Source organism: Mustela erminea, chromosome 15 (assembly GCF_009829155.1).
Source record: "Mustela erminea isolate mMusErm1 chromosome 15, mMusErm1.Pri, whole genome shotgun sequence".
NCBI lineage: Eukaryota > Metazoa > Chordata > Mammalia > Carnivora > Mustelidae > Mustela > Mustela erminea.
The window spans coordinates 9,975,596-9,996,074 of NC_045628.1; the positions used below are offsets into that span (position 1 = coordinate 9,975,596).

The 20,479-nt window shown below is 41.0% G+C and overlaps 1 protein-coding gene across 3 annotated transcripts in view; it reads left to right on the top strand.

The window, feature by feature from the left end:
- The window catches only part of NALCN (sodium leak channel, non-selective), a 313,018-nt gene that overhangs the window by 51,198 nt on the left and 241,341 nt on the right, over window positions 1–20,479 (top strand). For 2 of the 3 annotated variants that reach the window (XM_032314978.1, XM_032314979.1), the window contains one exon: window positions 3,704–3,858. In XM_032314978.1, coding sequence (XP_032170869.1) covers window positions 3,704–3,858 — 155 coding nt within the window. Of the gene's footprint in view, window positions 1–3,703; window positions 3,859–20,479 lie in introns of those variants that run through there. The other variant, XM_032314980.1, reaches the window with a different exon arrangement.

A 20,479-nucleotide genomic window follows, 5' to 3' on the forward strand; every position in this document is an offset into this window, starting at 1 on the left:
GTAGGTAGACACATACCACTGAGACTCCAAAAGACACCTAGGGTGAGAGAGAACTGAAACTATGGAAATGGATTTGTCTGCATAGGGAGAGAGATATCATGAGAAGAGAGAGGAGGCTAAGAAACAAGCTCAGAGCAACTCGGGCCTGAGGGCCAGTTACAGGAGGAGGAGATGGAAAAGGAGAATGACCTGAGAAGCAGGGATGAAACCAGCATCTTCCAAGTCAGCAACACTGCCTCTCTCTCTCCCTAACCACAACTGGGAAAGGTTTTCTGTTTTTAAGGACTTGTGTGATTAGGTTGGGCCCACCCAGAAACCAGGATAATCCCTCAAGACTTTTAGCTTTGTTCACATCTATAACCTTAATTCCACTTGCCACGTAACATAACACATCCAAGTGTTCCAGCGAATAGGACGTGGCCATCTTTATGGGGCCATTATCCTGCCTAGCACTAAAGCAACTATGTGGAATGCTTCTCAGAAGTTGCAGAAGATAAAAACTGAAAACGGTCCAGTTGGATGGGGCACATGGAAATAAACTAGAGCAAGTTCAGTGGGTTGGAGATCATGAAAATGGGCTAAAAATTCCATCAGAGGGATTAAAACGCAGATAATTTTTTTCAAGAAATCCAACTGTGAGTAAGGAATGCAGGTCTTGAAACCCACTTAAGCATGAGTGAATATTTATTAGGACTGGAAGAATCATTGTCTAATTTTAGAGTTTGGCTGATGGTAGCAAGAGTTCTACCCTCCCTAATTCCAGAGAGCCTCTTGTTCTATCATGAATATCTGAGGGAAATAATTAACATTAACAAATAAAAATAAAACCTAGAAGATATTTGTTAACTGTGACAACGAAACTAAGATAAATAACCAATACACATTCTAAAACTCTTGATGTTTATTTCCACTTCTAAACCACATCATGTGGTTTTAGATACATGAGTTCCAAGGCAACTAATCATCTAATAAATGTGTCTCTAACAAGCATTTGCTAATAGCTTGATGTTGGCAAAAATATTATGTTTCAAATCTGCTGCCTCTGAAGCCAAAAGATTTCAACATGATATCTGTACTGATGAGAGTTGTGCCTAAAATGAGAATCAGTGTTAATATGAAAAAAAAGTAGAATAAAAAAGGAAAAAAAAACCACTCTAATAGTTACCAACCAGTGAAATCATAATAGTTAACAATTACTGAGTGATTGACTAAGTCTAGTGCTATTCTGGGACTAGTAGTCTGGCTCATTTAGTCCTTATGACACTCCTACAAGTAGGTAAAGAGTCTATCCCCATTTTAGAGGTGTGGAAACTGAGGCAGCACACACCAGGACTTGGGTTCCAATCTAAGCAGTGGACAAATGTGGAGATACCAGCAGCAATCAGGAACACCTGACACTTACGGTCTGCCATGCACCCTGATGAAAGTACCTTACAGACCTAAGTCATTACAGGTTTGCCAGAGTCCTGGGAGAGAGGCATTTCCCTGCCATCGCCTGAGGAAGAAACTGAGGCACAGATAGGGGAGGTCACACATGCAGTAAAGGCTAAGCTAGAAGTCACATCCAGCAGACTCCCTCCGGAGTCCAGTTTCCTACCCAAATTGCTGAAAGATGATGTTTTTTGAACTTTGTCATGGAGATTGTGCTTTCTTAAACATTGCTGCTGTTGTCTTCTTAAAGTCTTAGAAATGAAAAAAAATGCTAATTTTGACGGGCTTCCCTCTCTGAAGTTCACCCTCACCTTCCTTAAGTTAAGACTTGGGTGATGAAAGAAGTTTCTTTCAGCTGCGTAATCACGTACAAAGCGCCGTTGGTATCATGCGTCTGAGTTCCTTCTGTTCTTCTGACAAGTCTTTACTGTTGTGTTTTCACATGTGTTTTGACTGTATGCTGCATTTTGTGATTGTAATGATTACTAATTATTTATAATGAGCATTTATTGAGCATTATTGTTATTACTGAACCTTTCTTTAACAAGCTGGGTGCCAGGCTGAGGGCATCCCCTGGTTTCCTTTCCTTCCCCTTCACACAGGCTTTGCTCCTGAGTCAGGTTGCTCTCCCTAGCTGACCGATAAAGAAACTGAGCTTAGAAACATTTAGAAACTGTGTTCAGTCACACCGCTCGAAATCGGCAGGGCGTGAACTCAAACCCAGCACAGCTTCCCCTGAAACCCTTACCACTTTGCCCGAAAGTGTGGGTTCCGCATCAGAAACTCGGATGAGACCTCAGCAAAGATGAATATTTGGCCTACATATAACAAGGCAAAATGAGGAGAAATACATTCTATGTCCGTCGAAAACCATCTCTCTCTGACATAACCAGGTGGTAATGTCCACAGTGAGACCTTTCCCCTGGCGTTTTGCATGTGGGATCCAAAGGAGCAGCTTAGCATGGGACTAGAGGGAACAATTCTTTAAATACTTCTTGCCTGAAGCCAGTAGATCGATTATTTCCTTGCAGCTAACGGAACCCTGAAGGAAAACACTTGAGGTATCTGAAATGCAGGTGAGGCTTCTAGGGCTTTGTTTATGGCGTAGACAGACCTGGGTGAGCTGTCACCAGACCTGAGGTGTGTGTGTGTCAGCCCGTAAATGTGTGTGTGCTTGGTTGCCTCAAGCAGGTGAGGGATCTCAGGAAATTGGGGGTCAGACTCTAGACCTAGACCTAGACTCTCTCTCTAGAGAAAGCATATTATGTACAGGGAAGAAAGCAATCAGTTGAACAGAAGAGGGTATTAAAGAAGAAACAGGATCCAACATGTCTGCCTCATTTTGGCTGTAATCTGAGGGATGGAGACTGTCCTGAGGATGGTCCCCAACGTAGGAAATGCCTACGTTGAAGTAGTAGGAAATGAGTTGTAATAGAATCATGGATTTAGAAGGCTTGTGAAGTCGTCTAGCCTCAACTTTGGCCACCGCACAAGCTGTGTGAATTCCCTCAGATAGCAGCTTTCCGGGGCCCGTTTTAAAGGTCAGCCCAGAATGAGATTCCGCAGTCGCCATTCCAGTGATGACCTGTACTCGCTCCCAAGAGAGCCATTACTTATCTAAATCCTTGTACATCAATTTAATCTCCACTTACCCTCCACAATGATGAAACAGGGATACATCGCTGTCCACCTAAAAGACGCTCATGTTCCTAGAGCTGTCACCAAGTCACCCCATAATCTTTTTTTTCCAATGCCATCCCTTTGGTTTCTTCAGTCTCGTCTTGTTTTGTCTGGTTTCATTTCTCAGTTGCACATCTGCCAACACAGAAGGCCAAGTGTCATTTATGAGACTCATAGTAGTTGTACCATATGGAAAATGCCTGTCATCATTTCCTATTGCTTAGAAGTGGAAAAGTTGAATTTGTGCCCCCAGTTAGGTTAAGCATTTTGTGAGTAACAAGGAAGCCCCAAGCACATTAACATTCCTTACAAATCTACAGGAAAATTCTTTCCTCTGCTTATCTGGGTCTTGGTCTTTAATGACAAAAACAATGATAGTAATGGTGTTCTTACGAAGCACTACTGTGAGGATGCATCAGGTATCATTCGAGAATGTTTACTGTCGTCAATCCTATGAACACCCTCCAGGAATCATGAATTTGACCTCTGTGTCCATACTGGGCAGCTATTAGTGAAGGCTGATTACATTATTCATTTTAATCAACATCTACAAGGGTCAAAATCGGCTAACCTCTTTGTAATTTGTTCACAGAAACGTAACCTGGAATAGCTTAGCTATCCCAGATACGCACTGCTCACCAGAGCTGGAGGAAGGCTACCAGTGCCCCCCAGGATTTAAATGCATGGATCTGGAAGACCTGGGACTTAGCAGGCAAGAGCTGGGCTACAGTGGCTTTAATGAGATAGGTCTGTCTTACCGCTAAAACACATTTTCAGTTTCTATTTTACAATGTTTATGAAATGGAAAGAATACTTGCGTGGTTGATATTTTCTGTTACGATTGCCTGTACAGCATTTAAGAAGCACAGTGGCAGATTTTAAGCTTCTGCCTGGACTGTGATACCGTCTGCCCCACAGTCTGTAAACTAGTCTGCTTAGATGGGTATTCCACAGGGTGTGTAGAAAGTGACATATCCCTGATTTGAGACTATTTTGATTCCTAATTAGAGCACTTAAAAATATGTTGTTGAGCCAGGTTCAGGGCTTGTTGACTTAAAAATAAGCAAGGCTTGGTTTCCTTCCGCATGTACCTGTACTCCAGTAGGCAAGGTAAGTCTTATGTCTCTGAGATAGTAGCCATTAATGAGTACATGAGAGCTGGAAAGTAATCCTGAAACAGAAGACCACTAAGGAGATACTTACTGAATATCCATCAACAGTGTAATAAATGTGTGGGAAGTGTTTGTACACGAATACGATGTGCTCGCAAATGTATACATTTATCTGTGGCTTGTCCTATGAAGTCCTGAAATGTGCCATTATATACAGTAATGGAAGCTCTCAGCATCTGCCATTTACTTGGTATCATTGCATTTATTATAATTCTGTGCAAGTTGTACAAATTTCATTACTGAATCAAAGAAAAAAAAAAAAACCCACCCGTTATTTTACGCTTTGAGAATCTGTCTTAGCCACCCGTAGACTGGGTGGTATACATCATGTAAATTCATCTCACACCAGTCTGGAGCCGGGAAGCCCAAGATCAGGGTGGCAGCACGGTTGGTTCTGGTGAGGCCCCTTGCCTTGGCTTGCACGTGGCTGTCTTCTCTCCATGTTCTTACGTGGGGGTGGGGGTGGGGGTGGGGGTGGGGAGAGAGAGTGAGAAAGTGTGTGGGAGACAGGGATGGAGGCAGGAAGAGGGACAGGGAGAAAACTCTCTGAACTTCTCTTGTAAGGAAAATAACCCCATGGTGAGAGAGCACCCTCCTGACATCATCTAGATTGAATCAACCTTCCAAAGGCCCCATCTCCTAATACCATCGAATTGGGGGTTATGACTTCAACATATGCAATTGGGGTTGGGAGACTACAAACATTCAGGCCATAACAGGGTTGTTATCAGAATCATTTGGAAAAAAGAAAACAAAAACCAATTCTTCCTTAAAGTTTCAAGGCCCAGGTGCGTTTAAGAGCATTTAGACACTCACAGGGTCTTAGAGAAAAGTCTCAGTGTATAGCAAGGTGGTGGTTATGCTCCTTTGGAAGTCAAATCCATTTGGTGACTTTTGGTTTGATTTCATATCTCAGTGGGCAGCTGTACAGTGGGGGGTTTCATGGCCAGGGAAGAAAGCACGAGTTCCTTTCAACCCTGAAGGCAACTGTTGAACCTAGCCAGTTGATCTTTGCACATCAGAAATGGTGCCTGATAAATCCTCCTGTAGTCATATCAACTCTCAGACAGACTGCAGGATGGGGCCAAAGAACTCTGGGCCAAATACTGGAATTTCAGAGAGAATATGTGAAGGTCTTGCACTGATGGAGAAATACTTTTTGGATATATGAACTAAACCACAAGGCTACAGCCTCTGGATAGAAAAGAATACTGAACTAGGCCTGAAAAACAAAATAGTTGGTATTTAAAAAATGAGTTTTGCAAATAACATTCCAAAATCTTTATTCTTCTATTTTAATATGCCTTCAGGGGTGGATTTCCAGCACTGAATTTAGATGGATAATCTTTCATCCTTTGACCAATGACACAATTTCAAAAAGTCAAAAAATTCAGAAGCCAGCAGAGGTGGAAGCATTTCAGTTTGCTACTCTCTTCAACTTACCAGACTTTGGAATCAATCTTACATCCTTCCTCTCGGCTCCTCAGAGCAGAGGACTTTTATGCATTATTCCAATGACTTTCAGGGATGAGCAGGAAATCACAGTTATGGTATGGGAGATGGGATATATAGGTTCGGTAAACTGGTGGAACAAGCTGCAGGAATTCAAGCAGCTGGGGCACAGGTAGAGTGCATGGCTTCTTGGAACCTGCAGCTCCCCCTTTCCCTGAAAGGGGGCTCACTGGGTGTACCCATGTCTTGTATGGAGGGTAGCCAGCATTCAGTAGTGAGGCTGTCCTTGCACAAAAGCCTCCAGTCCTTTCAAATAATATTGCTAAATCAAGCCATTTCCTGAACATTTTGAATGCAGCAATTGTGCCTGATCTCAAAATGCAGCATTATATTCAAGCTGATTCAGCTTTCTCCACTGTGACTTCCAGTGACTAACCAATGGACGGTACTCTCTTCAAGGGAGGGAGTTTCCTCCTAGAGTGTGTTGGCTTGAGAAGACTGACTCAAGTAGAGAACTGCCCTTGGGGCCCCAGGCCCCTACTAAGGCAAAATCTTACTGTTTATTTGCACATTTATCTCCCAAGGATTTAAGCTCCTTGAAAACAGGAAGTACATTTTTTCATCTCCGTTGTCTTCAGGGCCTGGCGCAATGCTGGCCTCTGTAAATATTTACTAATGGACTGAACAAAGTATATGTCCCTTTGAATCTGACGGTGACCAGTCATGTTTGTGTTGGGATATAGAGCCATAATGGAGAATTAAGTTGTTTTCTTGTTGTTCTTTGCCCCAGTTTTCTGTTTTTGTTGGCACTATTCACCACTCTTCATGACTTGCCTTTCTAGACAAGCTCAATTTGGTCTGCTTGTTTCTTTTTCTCAAATGATGCCCGAGTTCAATGGTATTGAATGATGAATGGTTACATAATGAATTGTTAACTTTGTACTATAATCAAAAAATTTTAAAATGGTCACTGTGGTTTGGACTGAAATGGTCTGATACTATGCATCTATGTAGATACACAAGTTGGAGTGTTTTAGATGATCTTTAAAGTTTTTATGGAAACAAAACATAACTTTCCCCTCAAAAATGAGGAAAAAAGTTATTTTCTTAGATACACATGATCATCTCTTTTGGCATGCCGTTGAATTTAAAACAATTAGGTGCCTAATTGTGCATGTAAATTTGACCATTGTATTTCATACGTAAGGAAGCATGATTAATTTAAAAAGAAGCACATTTCCTCTTCTTACTAATCAAATTGTCATACAATACATTGAATTTCAACGCATTTATGAAGTTTCATTTATAAGTAGCTTTATGTCTCATTAAAATTTAAAATTGATGATGTCGAGAAACTCAATTTTTAAAACATATTAAAAGTCAGAGTCATTAATGTAGAAAAATTACACAGAGCCCCAACTGTAAAATTGCAGAGTAAAGACAACTTCGCGTCTCTGAAATCAGCCACCATCAAGGAGACTGAGAAACAGAGATGTAATTTCCATATTCAAGACTCCGAAAAAACCTGTCATTAATAGACCACAGATCGGAAGACCGGGTTATCTAACAGATTAGTTCCTGAAAGGGTTCTGGCTCCTGAGGATTTCAGGCAGAGCCAGCAGAATGCTGACATTAAAAATAAAGATTATTCCCAGAGGAGCACAACAGTCCTCTCTTGGAGCCAGGGAATAAGTGTGTGGCTGACCGTGGGAGCTTTCTGGGACTCAAAAGGGTCCCTCAAAGTGAAGCCCTTGTTCCTGCAAGCAGTTGGTAAAGAAATACAGAAGACAGACCCTCTGTCTAGAGGGGCCCCGATGTTGCTGATCCGAGTAGACGTATACAAGGGTCCAACCTGGTTGTACCTTAGTAGGATCACCTTGGGGAGTTTTTTAAACACACCAGTCCTCAAGCGCCACTCCTGGCCAGTTAAATGAATACCATGGAGTGATCCCAGGTGTACATGGTTTTTAGAAGCTCAAAGGTGTTCTAATATGCACACACAGTTATGAGTACCTGGACAGAGGTGGCAGTGGTACACAGGCAAACACACCTACCTTAGGAAAGAATTTTAAAAAACTGCCTTCTCTCCCGCAGTGTTACCTGATGAATACCCAGTCCTCTAAAACTGATTTCAGGGGTGAGTAACAGTCAAAAAGAATGAGGACCGTATCCATAAAAAATGCAATTTTAGGTATGTTTAAAACTAGAAAAAAAAATCCAAGAGATACAGTTTTTAAAACTGTGGGAGAAGACAACCTAAATAAATGGATTTAAGCAGAGTTGTACAGCGGAAGCGTGCTGGGCCCATAAATGGATTTAAAGGGTACCACTGCCTCAGCAGATGATCAAAGAGCAGTCAGTGCTGAGGCATTCTTACTAAAGTTGCTGGACTTCAGAGCTAAAGAAAGCATCCAATGGGAATCCAGGAAAAAATGATCAAGTCAGTTCTTTTTCTTTCTTTTCCGAGCAATGCTAAAACAGGAGTAGCCCCTGGAGGAACCCGGGACCCACAGTCCCTTCTAAGAGGAGCCATCAGAGAGGACTGAAACTTTGTCAGAACTCAAGTCTAGGTTACAAGGACACAGGGCTTACGAGGTCCTGAGAGAAAGAACGTGTCCAACTCATTTTGTTTACTGTTGAAGAAGCAAGAACTCAGACACTTCCTTTTACATCATTCCTTCTTGAAGACACTCGGCCAGTCAAGAAGGATGGGTCATGAACCTAGTCTCTCGTATCTCCTCACTGTAAAATTAAAGCTAATGCGACTTCAGGACTTCCAGGGTATAATGTAAATGTTCTAGTTTGTAGTTGTGTAGAAGAGACGAGAAGAAAATCAAGGAAGGTAGTGTAATGACGTTAGTGTCCTTATACACAGCAATAAAGAATGTATCATCTTACACAATATGTGCATCACACGATGGAGGTATAGTGCACTTGCACAAGAATGCATTGCAAAGTAAAAAATTATCTACTTTAGGAAAAATTCAATACTCAAAATAATGGCCAAGGGGGGTTGGATCACAGTTGTAGTACCTACTGGTGTGGTGACCTGGGAAAAGTAATTAACCTCTTCCAGCCTCCCACGTCCTTATCTGTAAGAAGGGGTGAAGGATACACCTCTCTTTCAAGGTTGATGTTAGAAGTGACTGAGACGCTGCACTTTGAATACTCAGCACAGAGTGAACACACATGAGCCAGGAATTAGACTGCCCTGGCAGAGCCGAGCACAGTGCTTTCCAGGTAGCCCGGCCATGTCTCATATTATTTCCTTCTCCCTGCAGCAGTTTGCTACTCAGATTGTTCCAGATCTTACAGCAAAGGGTGGCAGGAGAGGGGATGGGGACAAGGGGTCCTTCTTGCATTCTGTTCCTTTTAACGGATATCCCACATTTTGTCTCACTCTGCTCGAGGTACCGAATTCCAGAGGGCCAATTTTTGGTGGCATTTGGTCTTCATTATCAATTATTCTTCTCTTGTTATCCTCAGAAGTATATTTCCCTGTGTGCTTTCTCTCTCTCATTAGAATCTTACACATATTTCGCCCATGCCGTTGAATTTTCTACAGTGTCATTAAGCCTTGTGTCTATAGTTTTATTTATCCCTGTACATTTGAGTTTGTGACCCTGGATTGAGCCTCTCCCAGTCTTTTAGCAGATTGCCAACAGGCTCTTCTTCCATAGACTTCAGAAAAGCGTCCCTAGGCTCATTGAGCAAAAGCCACTGCCATGCTATGTCCTGCACCATCCCGGCACTCAGTGGTTGACTTTCTGTCCTCCCATAAGCCTCTGTGCCAAACAGTGATGGAATCACCGGTTGTTTTCAGTCTCTCTCTTCCATTTAAATACCTTTCCAGGGGCGCCTGGGTGGCTCAGTGGGTTGAAGCCTCTGCTTTCGGCTCAGGTCATGATCCCAGGGTCCTGGGATCGAGCCCCACATCGGGCTCTCTGCTCAGCAGGGAGCCTGCTTCCTCCTCTCTCTCTGCCTCTCTGCCTACTTGTGATCTCTGTCTGTCAAGTAAATAAATAAAATCTTTAAAAATAAATAAATAAATAAATAAATAAATAAATACCTTTCCATTGTTATTTCTGCATACTTTTCCTGCAGCTCATCCTCAAGAACCCTCAGCTAATACATCCTCCCTAGGACATTAACCTAGGAACTTGGGACGTCACATTCTCCCCACATTCCAAACCTACAGAGGAATATGCATTATTGGAGGACAGATCTGAAGGTCACAAAATCTGTTTAATGGACATTCGCATTCTGTGATTTCAGTGAGAATGTGGAGAGGTGGGGAACCAGCGCATGGTGAAAAGGTTTGGGGACAGATGACAACCCCAAAATACTGTACTGTAGAGGTGAAACCAAAATACCCCATCAGTGTATCTGGTTTTTGAAAATGTGTCCGCTTCCTTCCATTTTCTGAGTACTTAGCCATTTTCAGCCAGCCTCTCCCTTCCCCTCTGTTGCCTCATGCTTATCCACCTGTGGGACATGTACAGTCTGAGACATGGTGATTTTCTGTAATGGCACTTAGAGAGAAACCAGAGGAATTTTGAGCTGGAAAAGATAGTAGTCATTTGGTTCACCCACACAGTTTTATCGAGAGGGCAACTGAGCATGCGTGAGCAAGGTCAGAGTTCTAGAGAATTCCGCCCAGAGGCAGGGCTAAACTCAATTCTCCTGATTCACAGACTCCCACTAAAACTTACCATCCTCAGACTTTTTACATTTCAGATCAATGTTTAATTAAGAACAAACCTAAAAAAATACCTTGCAAAGTTAGTTGTAATCTTAATTCTGTAGGAGAAGGTTAGCGTCACTCACCTCTGGTAAGATGTTGCTGCAGAAGACAACCAGCTATCCAAACAGATGTGATATGCCAGTTAGAAAAAAGCAACAAGTCTGTCACACGTGGGAAGGAAATCACAGCAAATGCCATTAAACTGGCAATTTACTTGTCACGATCTTTCAAAAGAGGCAAGAAATTGGGTACAGCAGATGAGTACAAATCTAGTCAGATTTGAACTCTCCATTCATTGAACAGTCAGGTAAAAACAAAACAGATCCAGAGTTTCCTGTTGGTTTTTCTTTTTTAATGTCTTTAGTTATTTAATTTTTTTCAACTTTTTATGTTGAACTAATTTTAGACTCACATTAAATTTACAGAATAGTAAAGAGAGTTCCTTTATACACATCACCCAGGTTCCCAGAATGGTAACTTCTTATACAACTGTATTGTCTCATTACAGCTAAGACATTAACCGGACACAATGTTATCAGCTACAGTACAAATCCTGCTAAATTTCACTGGTTGTTCCACTGATGATCTGCTTCTATCTCAAGATCCTACCCAGAATCCCACATTGTACTTACATATTAACTCCCTCATCTCCTCCAATCCATAAGTTTGTCAGCTTTGTCTTTCATGGTCTTGATACTTTTAAGAAGCATTCATCAGTTATTTTGTAGAGTATCTCTCAACTTGGTTCTGTCTGGTGTTTTCTCATAGTTGGAATGAAGTTATGATCAGACTGCTTCCACAATGTCTGGCTTCCAAGAAGGAAGAGAAGTTGTCTGTGTTCTTTTACTTCTTTCTTTGTTATTTTTATTTTTTTATGATCTAAGTTTCAGACGTACAGCTTTATAATTATATATTTGTATACATCAAAGTGATCAAAACATATTTTTTTAAAGATTTTATTTATTTATTTGACAGACAGAGATCACAAGTAGGCAGAGAAGCAGGCGGAGAGAGAGACGCAGGCTCCCTGCTGAGCAGAGAGCCCGATGCGGGGCTTGATCCCAGGACAGACCCTGGAATCATGACCTGAACCGAAGGCAGAGGTTTTAACCCAGTGAGCCACCCAGGCACCCTGATCAAAATGTATTTAGTTTTGAGAGAACAACCCAGTATACAACATATAAGGATAAAATTCATGCTGAGAAGTCACTTAAGAAGTAAATAGATATCAGGCATTTCTTGTTGCCATTTGCCTTCAGAATCATAAGAACAAAACACAAAAGCCCAAATTTTCAAAAATCCATAATAAACTAAACCTTATTGAAACAATTTATATCAGATAGAGGAAGTCCATTAGCAAGATCAAACTATAAACAGAATATTCTGACAATAAGTAACAGAAGAAACATTTAAGTTACACACGCTTTTAATGTTACCTGGACTGAGTGTAGGGGACTGTCCTCCCTCTTCTTATTAAACAACAATCAAGAGCAAAACCAGGAAATAAGAAACACTGTGTTCTTATGGTGACTAATTGCCCCCGGACAATCTTTATTATTGTAATTATTGTCATTTCTTACATAAGTGCTTCTTATCATTTATTGATTACTTATTATATATCTAGCACCAGGCAAAAAAGCTTTCTATCCGAGGAGTTTTTCTTCCTCACAACAAACCCATCAGGTGTCATTATCCCAAATTAAAAGTGAGGAGATGAGAAAGAATTGATTGGCCCAAAGTCACACCCAGGCCACAGTTGGGAGCCACGGCTTGCTGCTGCCCGAGTGCTAAGGTCAAAGCCTACGTTATCTTTGACATCGGCCGGGGGTCACCACCATTCCCCGTGGCTGTTCGGGACAGCTGGTTCATTAGAGGGTGTCATTCTGATAGAGGAAGGACATGTCTTCCAGTGTGACAATTCAGCAGCCCTGCTGCCTTCTCCTCCCAGCACGGTGCCTCTGGGACAGGAGGATGGGTGTGAAAGAGGGTGATGGTGAAATCCGCTGGAAACTGCGGGCCGTTGAGAGCGGGTCTCTGGCTTGACTTCTGTCCCTTCGCATACTGTGCGACAGAGTTGGTGCATTATAAATGTGATTTTTATGTAAAAACTGAAGAATGAAAGAATATACCTGGGGGGCAGTGTAGTTTTACAAGATAATTTACTGAGCTATCAACAGTGGGACAAGGATTTGAGGCAATGGCAGCAAAAAGCAGGAAATATGCTTTTGATAGAAAATGAGATGGTAGATAGAGAGGCTAGAGATGTGGGGGAGAACACTGAAAGCAAGAGAAAATATAGTATTGGGTCTATTGCAGTCAGATGCACAATTATTTGAGCTAAACTCAGAGTTCCATTATGATTTATGTGCATTTTGTATGTACTTTATCACTGTGTGCATTAATTTCTTCTGCATATTTGAATTAACTTTCTCTTTCCCTTTGAGATGTGGATATTTCATTTTGCTTTCTAAATACTGCAAATTAACCAACAAGTTTACTTAAAATGATTTTGAAAATGCATATTAATTCCTTTATTAACTATAAGACATAAAAAGTATTTACCTGATTAGTCCTTTCTATTATTAAAATTTTAAAGTTTTCCATACATGCCTTTTTGAAATATCAGGTAGGAAAACTATAGATCATCAATCCTGCAGACGTTAAGATGTGGATTTGGGATGCATATACACATTATAATCTTTGAAAAAATTTTCGATGTAAATTAATGGGCCCTTTCATAAATTGAAAATAATTAGAGTGACTGTAGCCTGCCAGATTCTCATTTACTCCCACGTCACTTCTGAAGAAGGCTATTAGTGGTACTGGAATTCTGGACTGATTTTTTTTTTTTTCCAATGGGAAATATATCTTAGCTGTTACCCACTTTGTGGTATTTTTCTTATTTGACTTTAGGTGGTATTGACTAGAAGGTACAGATTCAGCTCCCTGTATGAGTCATAAATCAGTTTTATTAAATATTGATGGGAACAGCATCCATGGTTTCTGTCATCACTGGAAGTGTTCCATGCTTGAAACTACCCCATATCTTGCTGAAATGCGTTTGTCCATAAAGCCACCTACACTGCTGTAACGTTCTAGTCTTAATACAGGCTTTACTTTAAAATCCCCCCATGTTTTTTTTCCTATCGGCCTTCCATTACTTTTATAATTTGTCTCCTACTACATCTGATATCAAATATGGCCATTAAAACGTGATGAAAGAAGGTGACTTTTACTCAAATCATCGTAGAATGTGAATTGAACTTTGCTGATGCTGCTGATAAACATTGATTCATAGATTTAAGTGATGTTAAACTGTATTTCATGTGTGTCAGTATGAGGTGTCAGATGAAAACTTCACAAATGAATAGAAAGAGGGAGCTATTATGTATCTATAACTATGATTTATTGCAGAATGTACATTTTTATTGCAGCTGCAAAAAGCCACAGTAAAGACTAATTTGTAAAAGATGTAATTGAGATTTATACTTGGTGGAAAAGCACCAAAGGTTTGTTTCTCCGGCATTAATCTTTATGTGCAGCGTTGCTCCTGGAATTACTTATCGATTTTTATGAAAACCCGTAGAGAAGAGAGAACCAGGGCAACAGAATTCAACCACAAGTGCTTACTTATATGGCTGACAATTCTATACTTGCCCTCTGAAGGAATTCCTCTGTCACGGGGCGAGGTAGACGTGACATAGTTTTGTTAAATAGAGGACAAGATCATGAGGCTTCCACGAGAGGAAAAGTTGCAGGAGCCTTTGGTCAGGTACAGGGGTTTTCTCCCCGGATCCAGGCATCCGTACCTGTCCTCAGGTTAAGTGCAAACGTGTGTGCTTGAGGATTGCTCAAGGAATAGAGTTGTTGGGCTTCATTAGATTCTCAGACAGGGTCACAGACTTACTTAAACTGAAATTAGATAGGCGATATTACTCAGAATATTAGGAAGACAGGGGGTCTAAAGATAGAATGAGCAGGCATGATTTTCGAGAAAAGGCTGTCACTGTTTGAGATCCAGTGGGTGACCCGGAATTCCTCTCGAATGAATCAGAGAGACACCTGTGGAGGGACTTGCTGTCAGACAGTGAAGAAAGGGATTTTATAAGTGGATTTTGAGGGCATAACATAATGATTTTTTTTTCTTATTATACGTGGAAGACAATACTCTTTGCAAATATGTAGTGGTTTCCAGGAAATTAGCATGTTTATGGTTACATTTTAACTAATTATAGAGGACAAAAATAAGACTTCAAATAGCATAAGAGGTTTCAGGAAAGTAATAAATTCTGCCATATATAAGTCCTTCCCTTTCTCTCTCCTTTCCTTTCCTCCTTTCTTTACCAGTCTCATGGTTTTTAATAAAATGCTTTTAACTGTTTCCCTGCTAATAACATTTAAGTGATTTTCAGTTTTTGGCTACAGTAAGTAATTCGGTGGTGAATACAGGCTCACACACACAGATACGTCTGTATCTTGAGTGCATGTGTGGTATTCTCTAAAACGGGTTCCTAAGACAATTTCTAGGTCAAAGGGTAAGCACATTTTTAACATAATAAATAGTGTTTTATTTCTCAAAAAGATTGTCAGAATTCACAGTCCTGCTCTTCTTGTGTGAGAGTGGATTTTTTTCAAGTATAAGGAATTCTCTTTTGAATTCTCTTTTGAAGATCCTGAAGTAAAAAGATAGCAGAGGCCATAGTGTAGTTTGTGCTCTTTGGAACACAGGGTGTTCATTCTCTTTTCTTTACATCCCTTTTGCCCCCTCCCCCACCAATGCCTCCTCCTGCTGATTCATGACCCACCCTCCAGGGCCTGAGTTCATGGAGATTCCCATCCACCAGCAGCCCTAGTCCCCCCTCTGTCTGAACTGGGACACAGAGTTTGCCCTTGAAAGTTAATGCTTCATTCTGTTTGGTTCCGACTGTCTGGCGTGTGTGTGTGTGTGTGTGTGTGTGTGTGTGTGTGTACATTTTACCCTTTTCTTCCCAATGAGCTCATTAGATCCCAGGTGCCTCAAGTAGGAGCAAAGCTTCCTGTATTTTTTGAATGTACTTTCTAATTCTTCGTGAGCTCATTATCTACTCAAGGACTGGTTGATCATGTGTGGGAGAATTTTATATTAGCTACATCGCCTTTTTTCAATCATTATCCTGTGGAAGCTTCGGGATGGAATATTTAAATAAATTTCAGATACAACTCCTGCCTTTTTAAGGTCATCCCTCATTTGAAATTAAGTGGTGTCCGCCTTATGTCAGATTTTCACATGAAACGAATGTGAACAGACTGTCACAGAAGTCTTGTGTTGGCCGTCAAGGAGATTCTCCCTTGCGGGTAATGGCAGTCAGTGGAACATAATTCCCTTGACAGTCTATGAAATTAAATTAATTTCACCAGCTAATCAGCTGGACCAAAAAGGAAAAATGTCATCTGGGAAGTCCTACACAGCTCTTCCCTCAAGGCCAATGAGGCCGTAGGAAGGCCATCTCCTATGTCTCCTGGGATTGCATGTTCTAATATATGAGCCCTGCTTAGCAAAACTGTGCTGACAAGGTTCAGGGCCTCCTCCTCTGAAGGGAAAGCTCTTTGGCTCTCAGAAATGGGTTTCTAACCTGAGCTGCACAGAGCTGTGAGAAAGTAGCTGGCAGCTACCCTGAGACGGAAATTGGAGTCTCTTCTGTCTCTGCACCGTTAGGCCCCTGGACCGCTCAGCTCCCACACCCCTAGGCCCCGGAATTCAGGAATTATACTGAAGATACTGAAACATACTAAATATACTAACATAAAGATACAAAATAAAAATGAACCGAATATAAAAAGATAAGTGATAAATGCCTAGTAAATATTAACTGCCACTATTAAAACAAAGATAACTACCACAATCGCTATTACAAAAATTATTGTTGATCAGATTTATTTCTAGATAATAAGGAAAAACTGCGATGTAATCCCATTTTCATGAAAATAGGAGAAATTTTGGAGAATACAAGATACGTTCTCATCATAAATAGAGAAGGAGATGTTTTCAGAAATAAGGTACTCGACAGACATTCGCTATGTATTTACTCTATGCCGGGTGTACAGACCTGAAATGTAATGCCGTGAGTCAGAATAACCACGTTCCTTTCCCCAAACGAGATGTTAAAATGGGAAATGAAGGTGAGATAAAGTTGGAAGAAAGGGTTGGTTGATCTTTAACTGACGGTAATCTTATAGCTGTATGCCCGGTGCAGGAGCGCGTGCCCCAGTGTGTGTGCCCACACACCTTTTTTGAGTAAGAATACGAGAAAATGAAGCAGGAATGTTCCAATTTGAAACAAGTCGCATCCTCTGCACCCCGCCCTTGTCTCCAGCATTTCTTACACTTAGCAATCTGCCTAACATCTGAGACAAATGCTTATGTCAGGTCTGATCATCAGAAATGCTGGCTTGAGAATTATATTTTTGCTTTAGTTTTTGTTAAAGAAGGTATTTAATGACATAGATGAAGTGTGCTACCTTCCTTCTTTCCCTGGTCAGATTTGTCTCCTTCTTATCCCCTTTTCTGAGAATGTCTTCATCTTATTTTTAAATACTAGCTTGACTGAGTACGGAATTCTTACTTGGTATTTGGTTTTCACCCAGACTTTGAAACCATTCCCTTGTATTCCGAAATACAACCCTCCTTTGAGTCTAATTGTGGTGCTTTTGTTTTTATTTTATTTTATTTTTTTAACATATTTGTGTTTTTTTTCTTTGATAGTCCTTAAGATTTACTGTTTGTCTTTGCAATGCTATGGTCTTACCCTTAGGCATGGGCTTTTTTGTTTTTTTTTAAATCTAGTAGAGATCTAGTAGGGATTCTTTTTCTTTTTTTTTTTTTTTTTTTTTTGTTTGGGGTCCTAGTTTCTCTTAAGAGATACTTCTTGGGCCCTGTAAGGATCTGGACAGAAGGCCGGAATCTCTCTCTGCCTGCCTGGCCAGGAGGGCACTGTTCTGGTCTCCATTTAAAATGCAGACGGTTCTTTGTGGAACTCCTGGCTTTGCAGACCCTCCCCCAGCTCAGCGTCTGCTTCCTGTGCTGGGTGACGGTGCTCCCAGCAGCAGCAGAAGCCCAGCCCCAGCCCTTAGGGTCATACTGACTCTGAGTATAGCTCTGCTGCTTGTGGCTCTCATTTTGTGTTCTGTCACACTCTGCCCACTGCATATTCCACTTGCTTTGGTGCTAATTTTTATCTGTTTTCTTGTGTTGTTTGGGCACAGGATCAAGACGATGAAGGAAGGACGTTTCCAAGTAAATATTGTCCCGCAAATTGACATAAAGCCTTATTTTATGTATCAACTATATATACATATTTACAATTTTCATGAAACTGATGCAATTTTTCTTTCTCTGATATGATCATACACCTATTTTACTTTCAAAACTATATTTTATACATTTTGATTATTAATTCTTAGAACGTGGCAAGCGTATATTTACAAGAATTTTTAATTTTTATAAAATTCCAAGTCAGGAGCGTTTTTATTACTTTTTGCTGTTGAATTAGTCTAGTGATCTCTGTGCAGCCTGGTAAAACTATCCCTCTGTGGTTCCTTTGGTAAATACAAAATCTGAGAGAGAGAGAGAGAGAGAAACTACAAATAAGCACTAGCAGTGATGGAAGCATTGAGAGTAAATTCTGATGGATTGAGATTGGGGTTCTTAATTTTCTTAATATTAATTGCAGCAAATATTCACCTGCTTTCTCCCACCATGTAAGTGCTCTAACCAGGAAGCAAAAAATTAAATTAAATTAAATTAACAAGCCTAATCAGACATTACCTAAATATAAAGCAAATACAGGTTCTCAGGTACTTGTCACTCTCCTGTGTCTAATAGAAGATAAGCCATATTTGCCCAGGAAGTTATATTACTTTATTTTATTTTATTTTTAAGATTTTATTTATTTATTTGACAGATAGATCACAAGTAGGCAGAGAGAGAGGAGGAAGCAGGCTCCCTGCTGAGCAGAGAGCCCAATGCAGGGCTCCATCCCAGGACCCTGGCATCATGATCTGAGCAGAAGGCAGAGGCTTTAACCCACTGAGCCACTCACGCACCCCAGTATATTACTTTATTTTAAAACGACTAGTGACTACAAACCTCAACACCACATCAGAGTTGAATTGAAGGAGACTTTCAAGTAAAGACCACTGGGGACTAAGTATCAGAGGGAGGAGTGACACCTCCTCCTCACATCACCACAGGCCTGACATTAACTCCGCCCACCAACGCCAAGATGCAGGCCGGGAAGGAAAGCAGCTCTGGGGGACTGGAGCAGGTCATGATGATGATAGTATGGAGTGTGCCCAGCATCCCATGCAGACACGGGCATCTTGTCAGGACTCAGGCCCCGATAAGTGAAGGACACAGCTCAGGATACAATCCATAGCTTGGAAGTGGGTGACACAAGACAAGATACTTGACCTCTCTCCACCTGCAAATGCAGGGTAAAAATTGTGCATATCTCAGCAACTAGTAGATTAGATTTTTCTCATTTTCCTGCTGAAGAGTCCTCAGTAAAATTTAACTATGGTTACAATGATCATTTTTATTAGCTGTATAATTATCAAGTAAATGAGCGAGTGAATTACAGACCACCCTATTCTAACGTCACCCAAAAAAGTCAGAGAAAACTCATCCAATATCTATATTCTTTCCAAGGCATCAGCTTCCTTTCTTTTAGTCTTGGCAAAACGCTGGGGATCGTGCAGCCTCATTGAACAAGATGCTCACACTTTCCTCTGCTAGTGTATGCCACCTTTACTGGTATATTCTTCCCTCCATGTACATTTTCATTTTCACTGGGAGTAATATGTTAAGAAATATTTTCCGATTTCCTACACTGAGTTGCTGCCAGCAAAGCCAGTTCTAACGTGAGATGCTTTGTCCTTGCTGGGCTTCTAAAGAGTTAAAGCGAGGCGGAAGCCCTGTGTTTACAGTCCACTAGAGCAGGACTCAGCTGGTGGGCCAAATCCTGCTTTCTGCCTGACTTTGTAAATAAAGTTTAATGCAACTCCATGCCCCTTTGTTTATCTCTGGTCCTTGGCTGCTTTCTGATGCTACAGCAGGTTTCTGCAGTTCCAGCAGAAATCCTGGGGCCCACAGAGTCCACAATATTTACTGTCTGATCCTTTACAGAGGAAGCTTGCCAACCCCTAGACTAAAGGTAGGAAAAAGTGCTCATCCCATGCTTTTTTTTTAATTTTTTATTTTTTTAAGATTTTATTTATTTATTTGAGAGAGAGCAAGCACAAGCCAGAGGAAGGAGAGAGGGAGAGGGAGAAACAGGCTCCCCGCTGAGCAGGGAGCCCCCGTGCTGGATCCCAGGACTCAGGGATCAGGACCTGAGCTGAAGGCAGACGCTGCTTCACTGACTGAGCCACCCACGAGCTCCCTCATGCTTCTTTTTTGTTTTATTTTCCCACAGCTGCCTAGACTCCTCGACAACCTTTATGTTCGCTTCTTCTTACATCCCTTGGATTTGGAAAGCTAGAGACCACAACACGTCTGTGATTTTGTCTAGGCTCATGAGAGTCCCATCCTGGCCCGCCTTCCCTGAGTCAGAGTTCCTTAAATTCTAAACATGGGGTTTGCAAAGAAAGGTTATCCTGGATTTATACAACTCTGGACGTCTCCTCTCTGTTGTCTTATACACAGGCTACTAAATCTGTGACTGATGTTAAGTAAGAAATTTTTAAAGAGTGGATGATACGCTAGACATCAAATCCAATGACTCTTGATTAGATTTAATCAGATGAGTAGTCTTTAGTATGGGCCTAAGTCTCAATGGTTAAAAAGCCTGCTCAGATCAGAATCAAAATACTGTTATTCCCCAGTGCCTCCCTCTAGCCAGAAAAATTTACTGAGAACAAGTAAAAGAAGGGGAAAATATTATTATATTTACAAAAGACCAATAAAAACAATATAAAATAGCATTTCTGAAGACAGTTTGTCTGGGAGATGTAATTTGCTTGC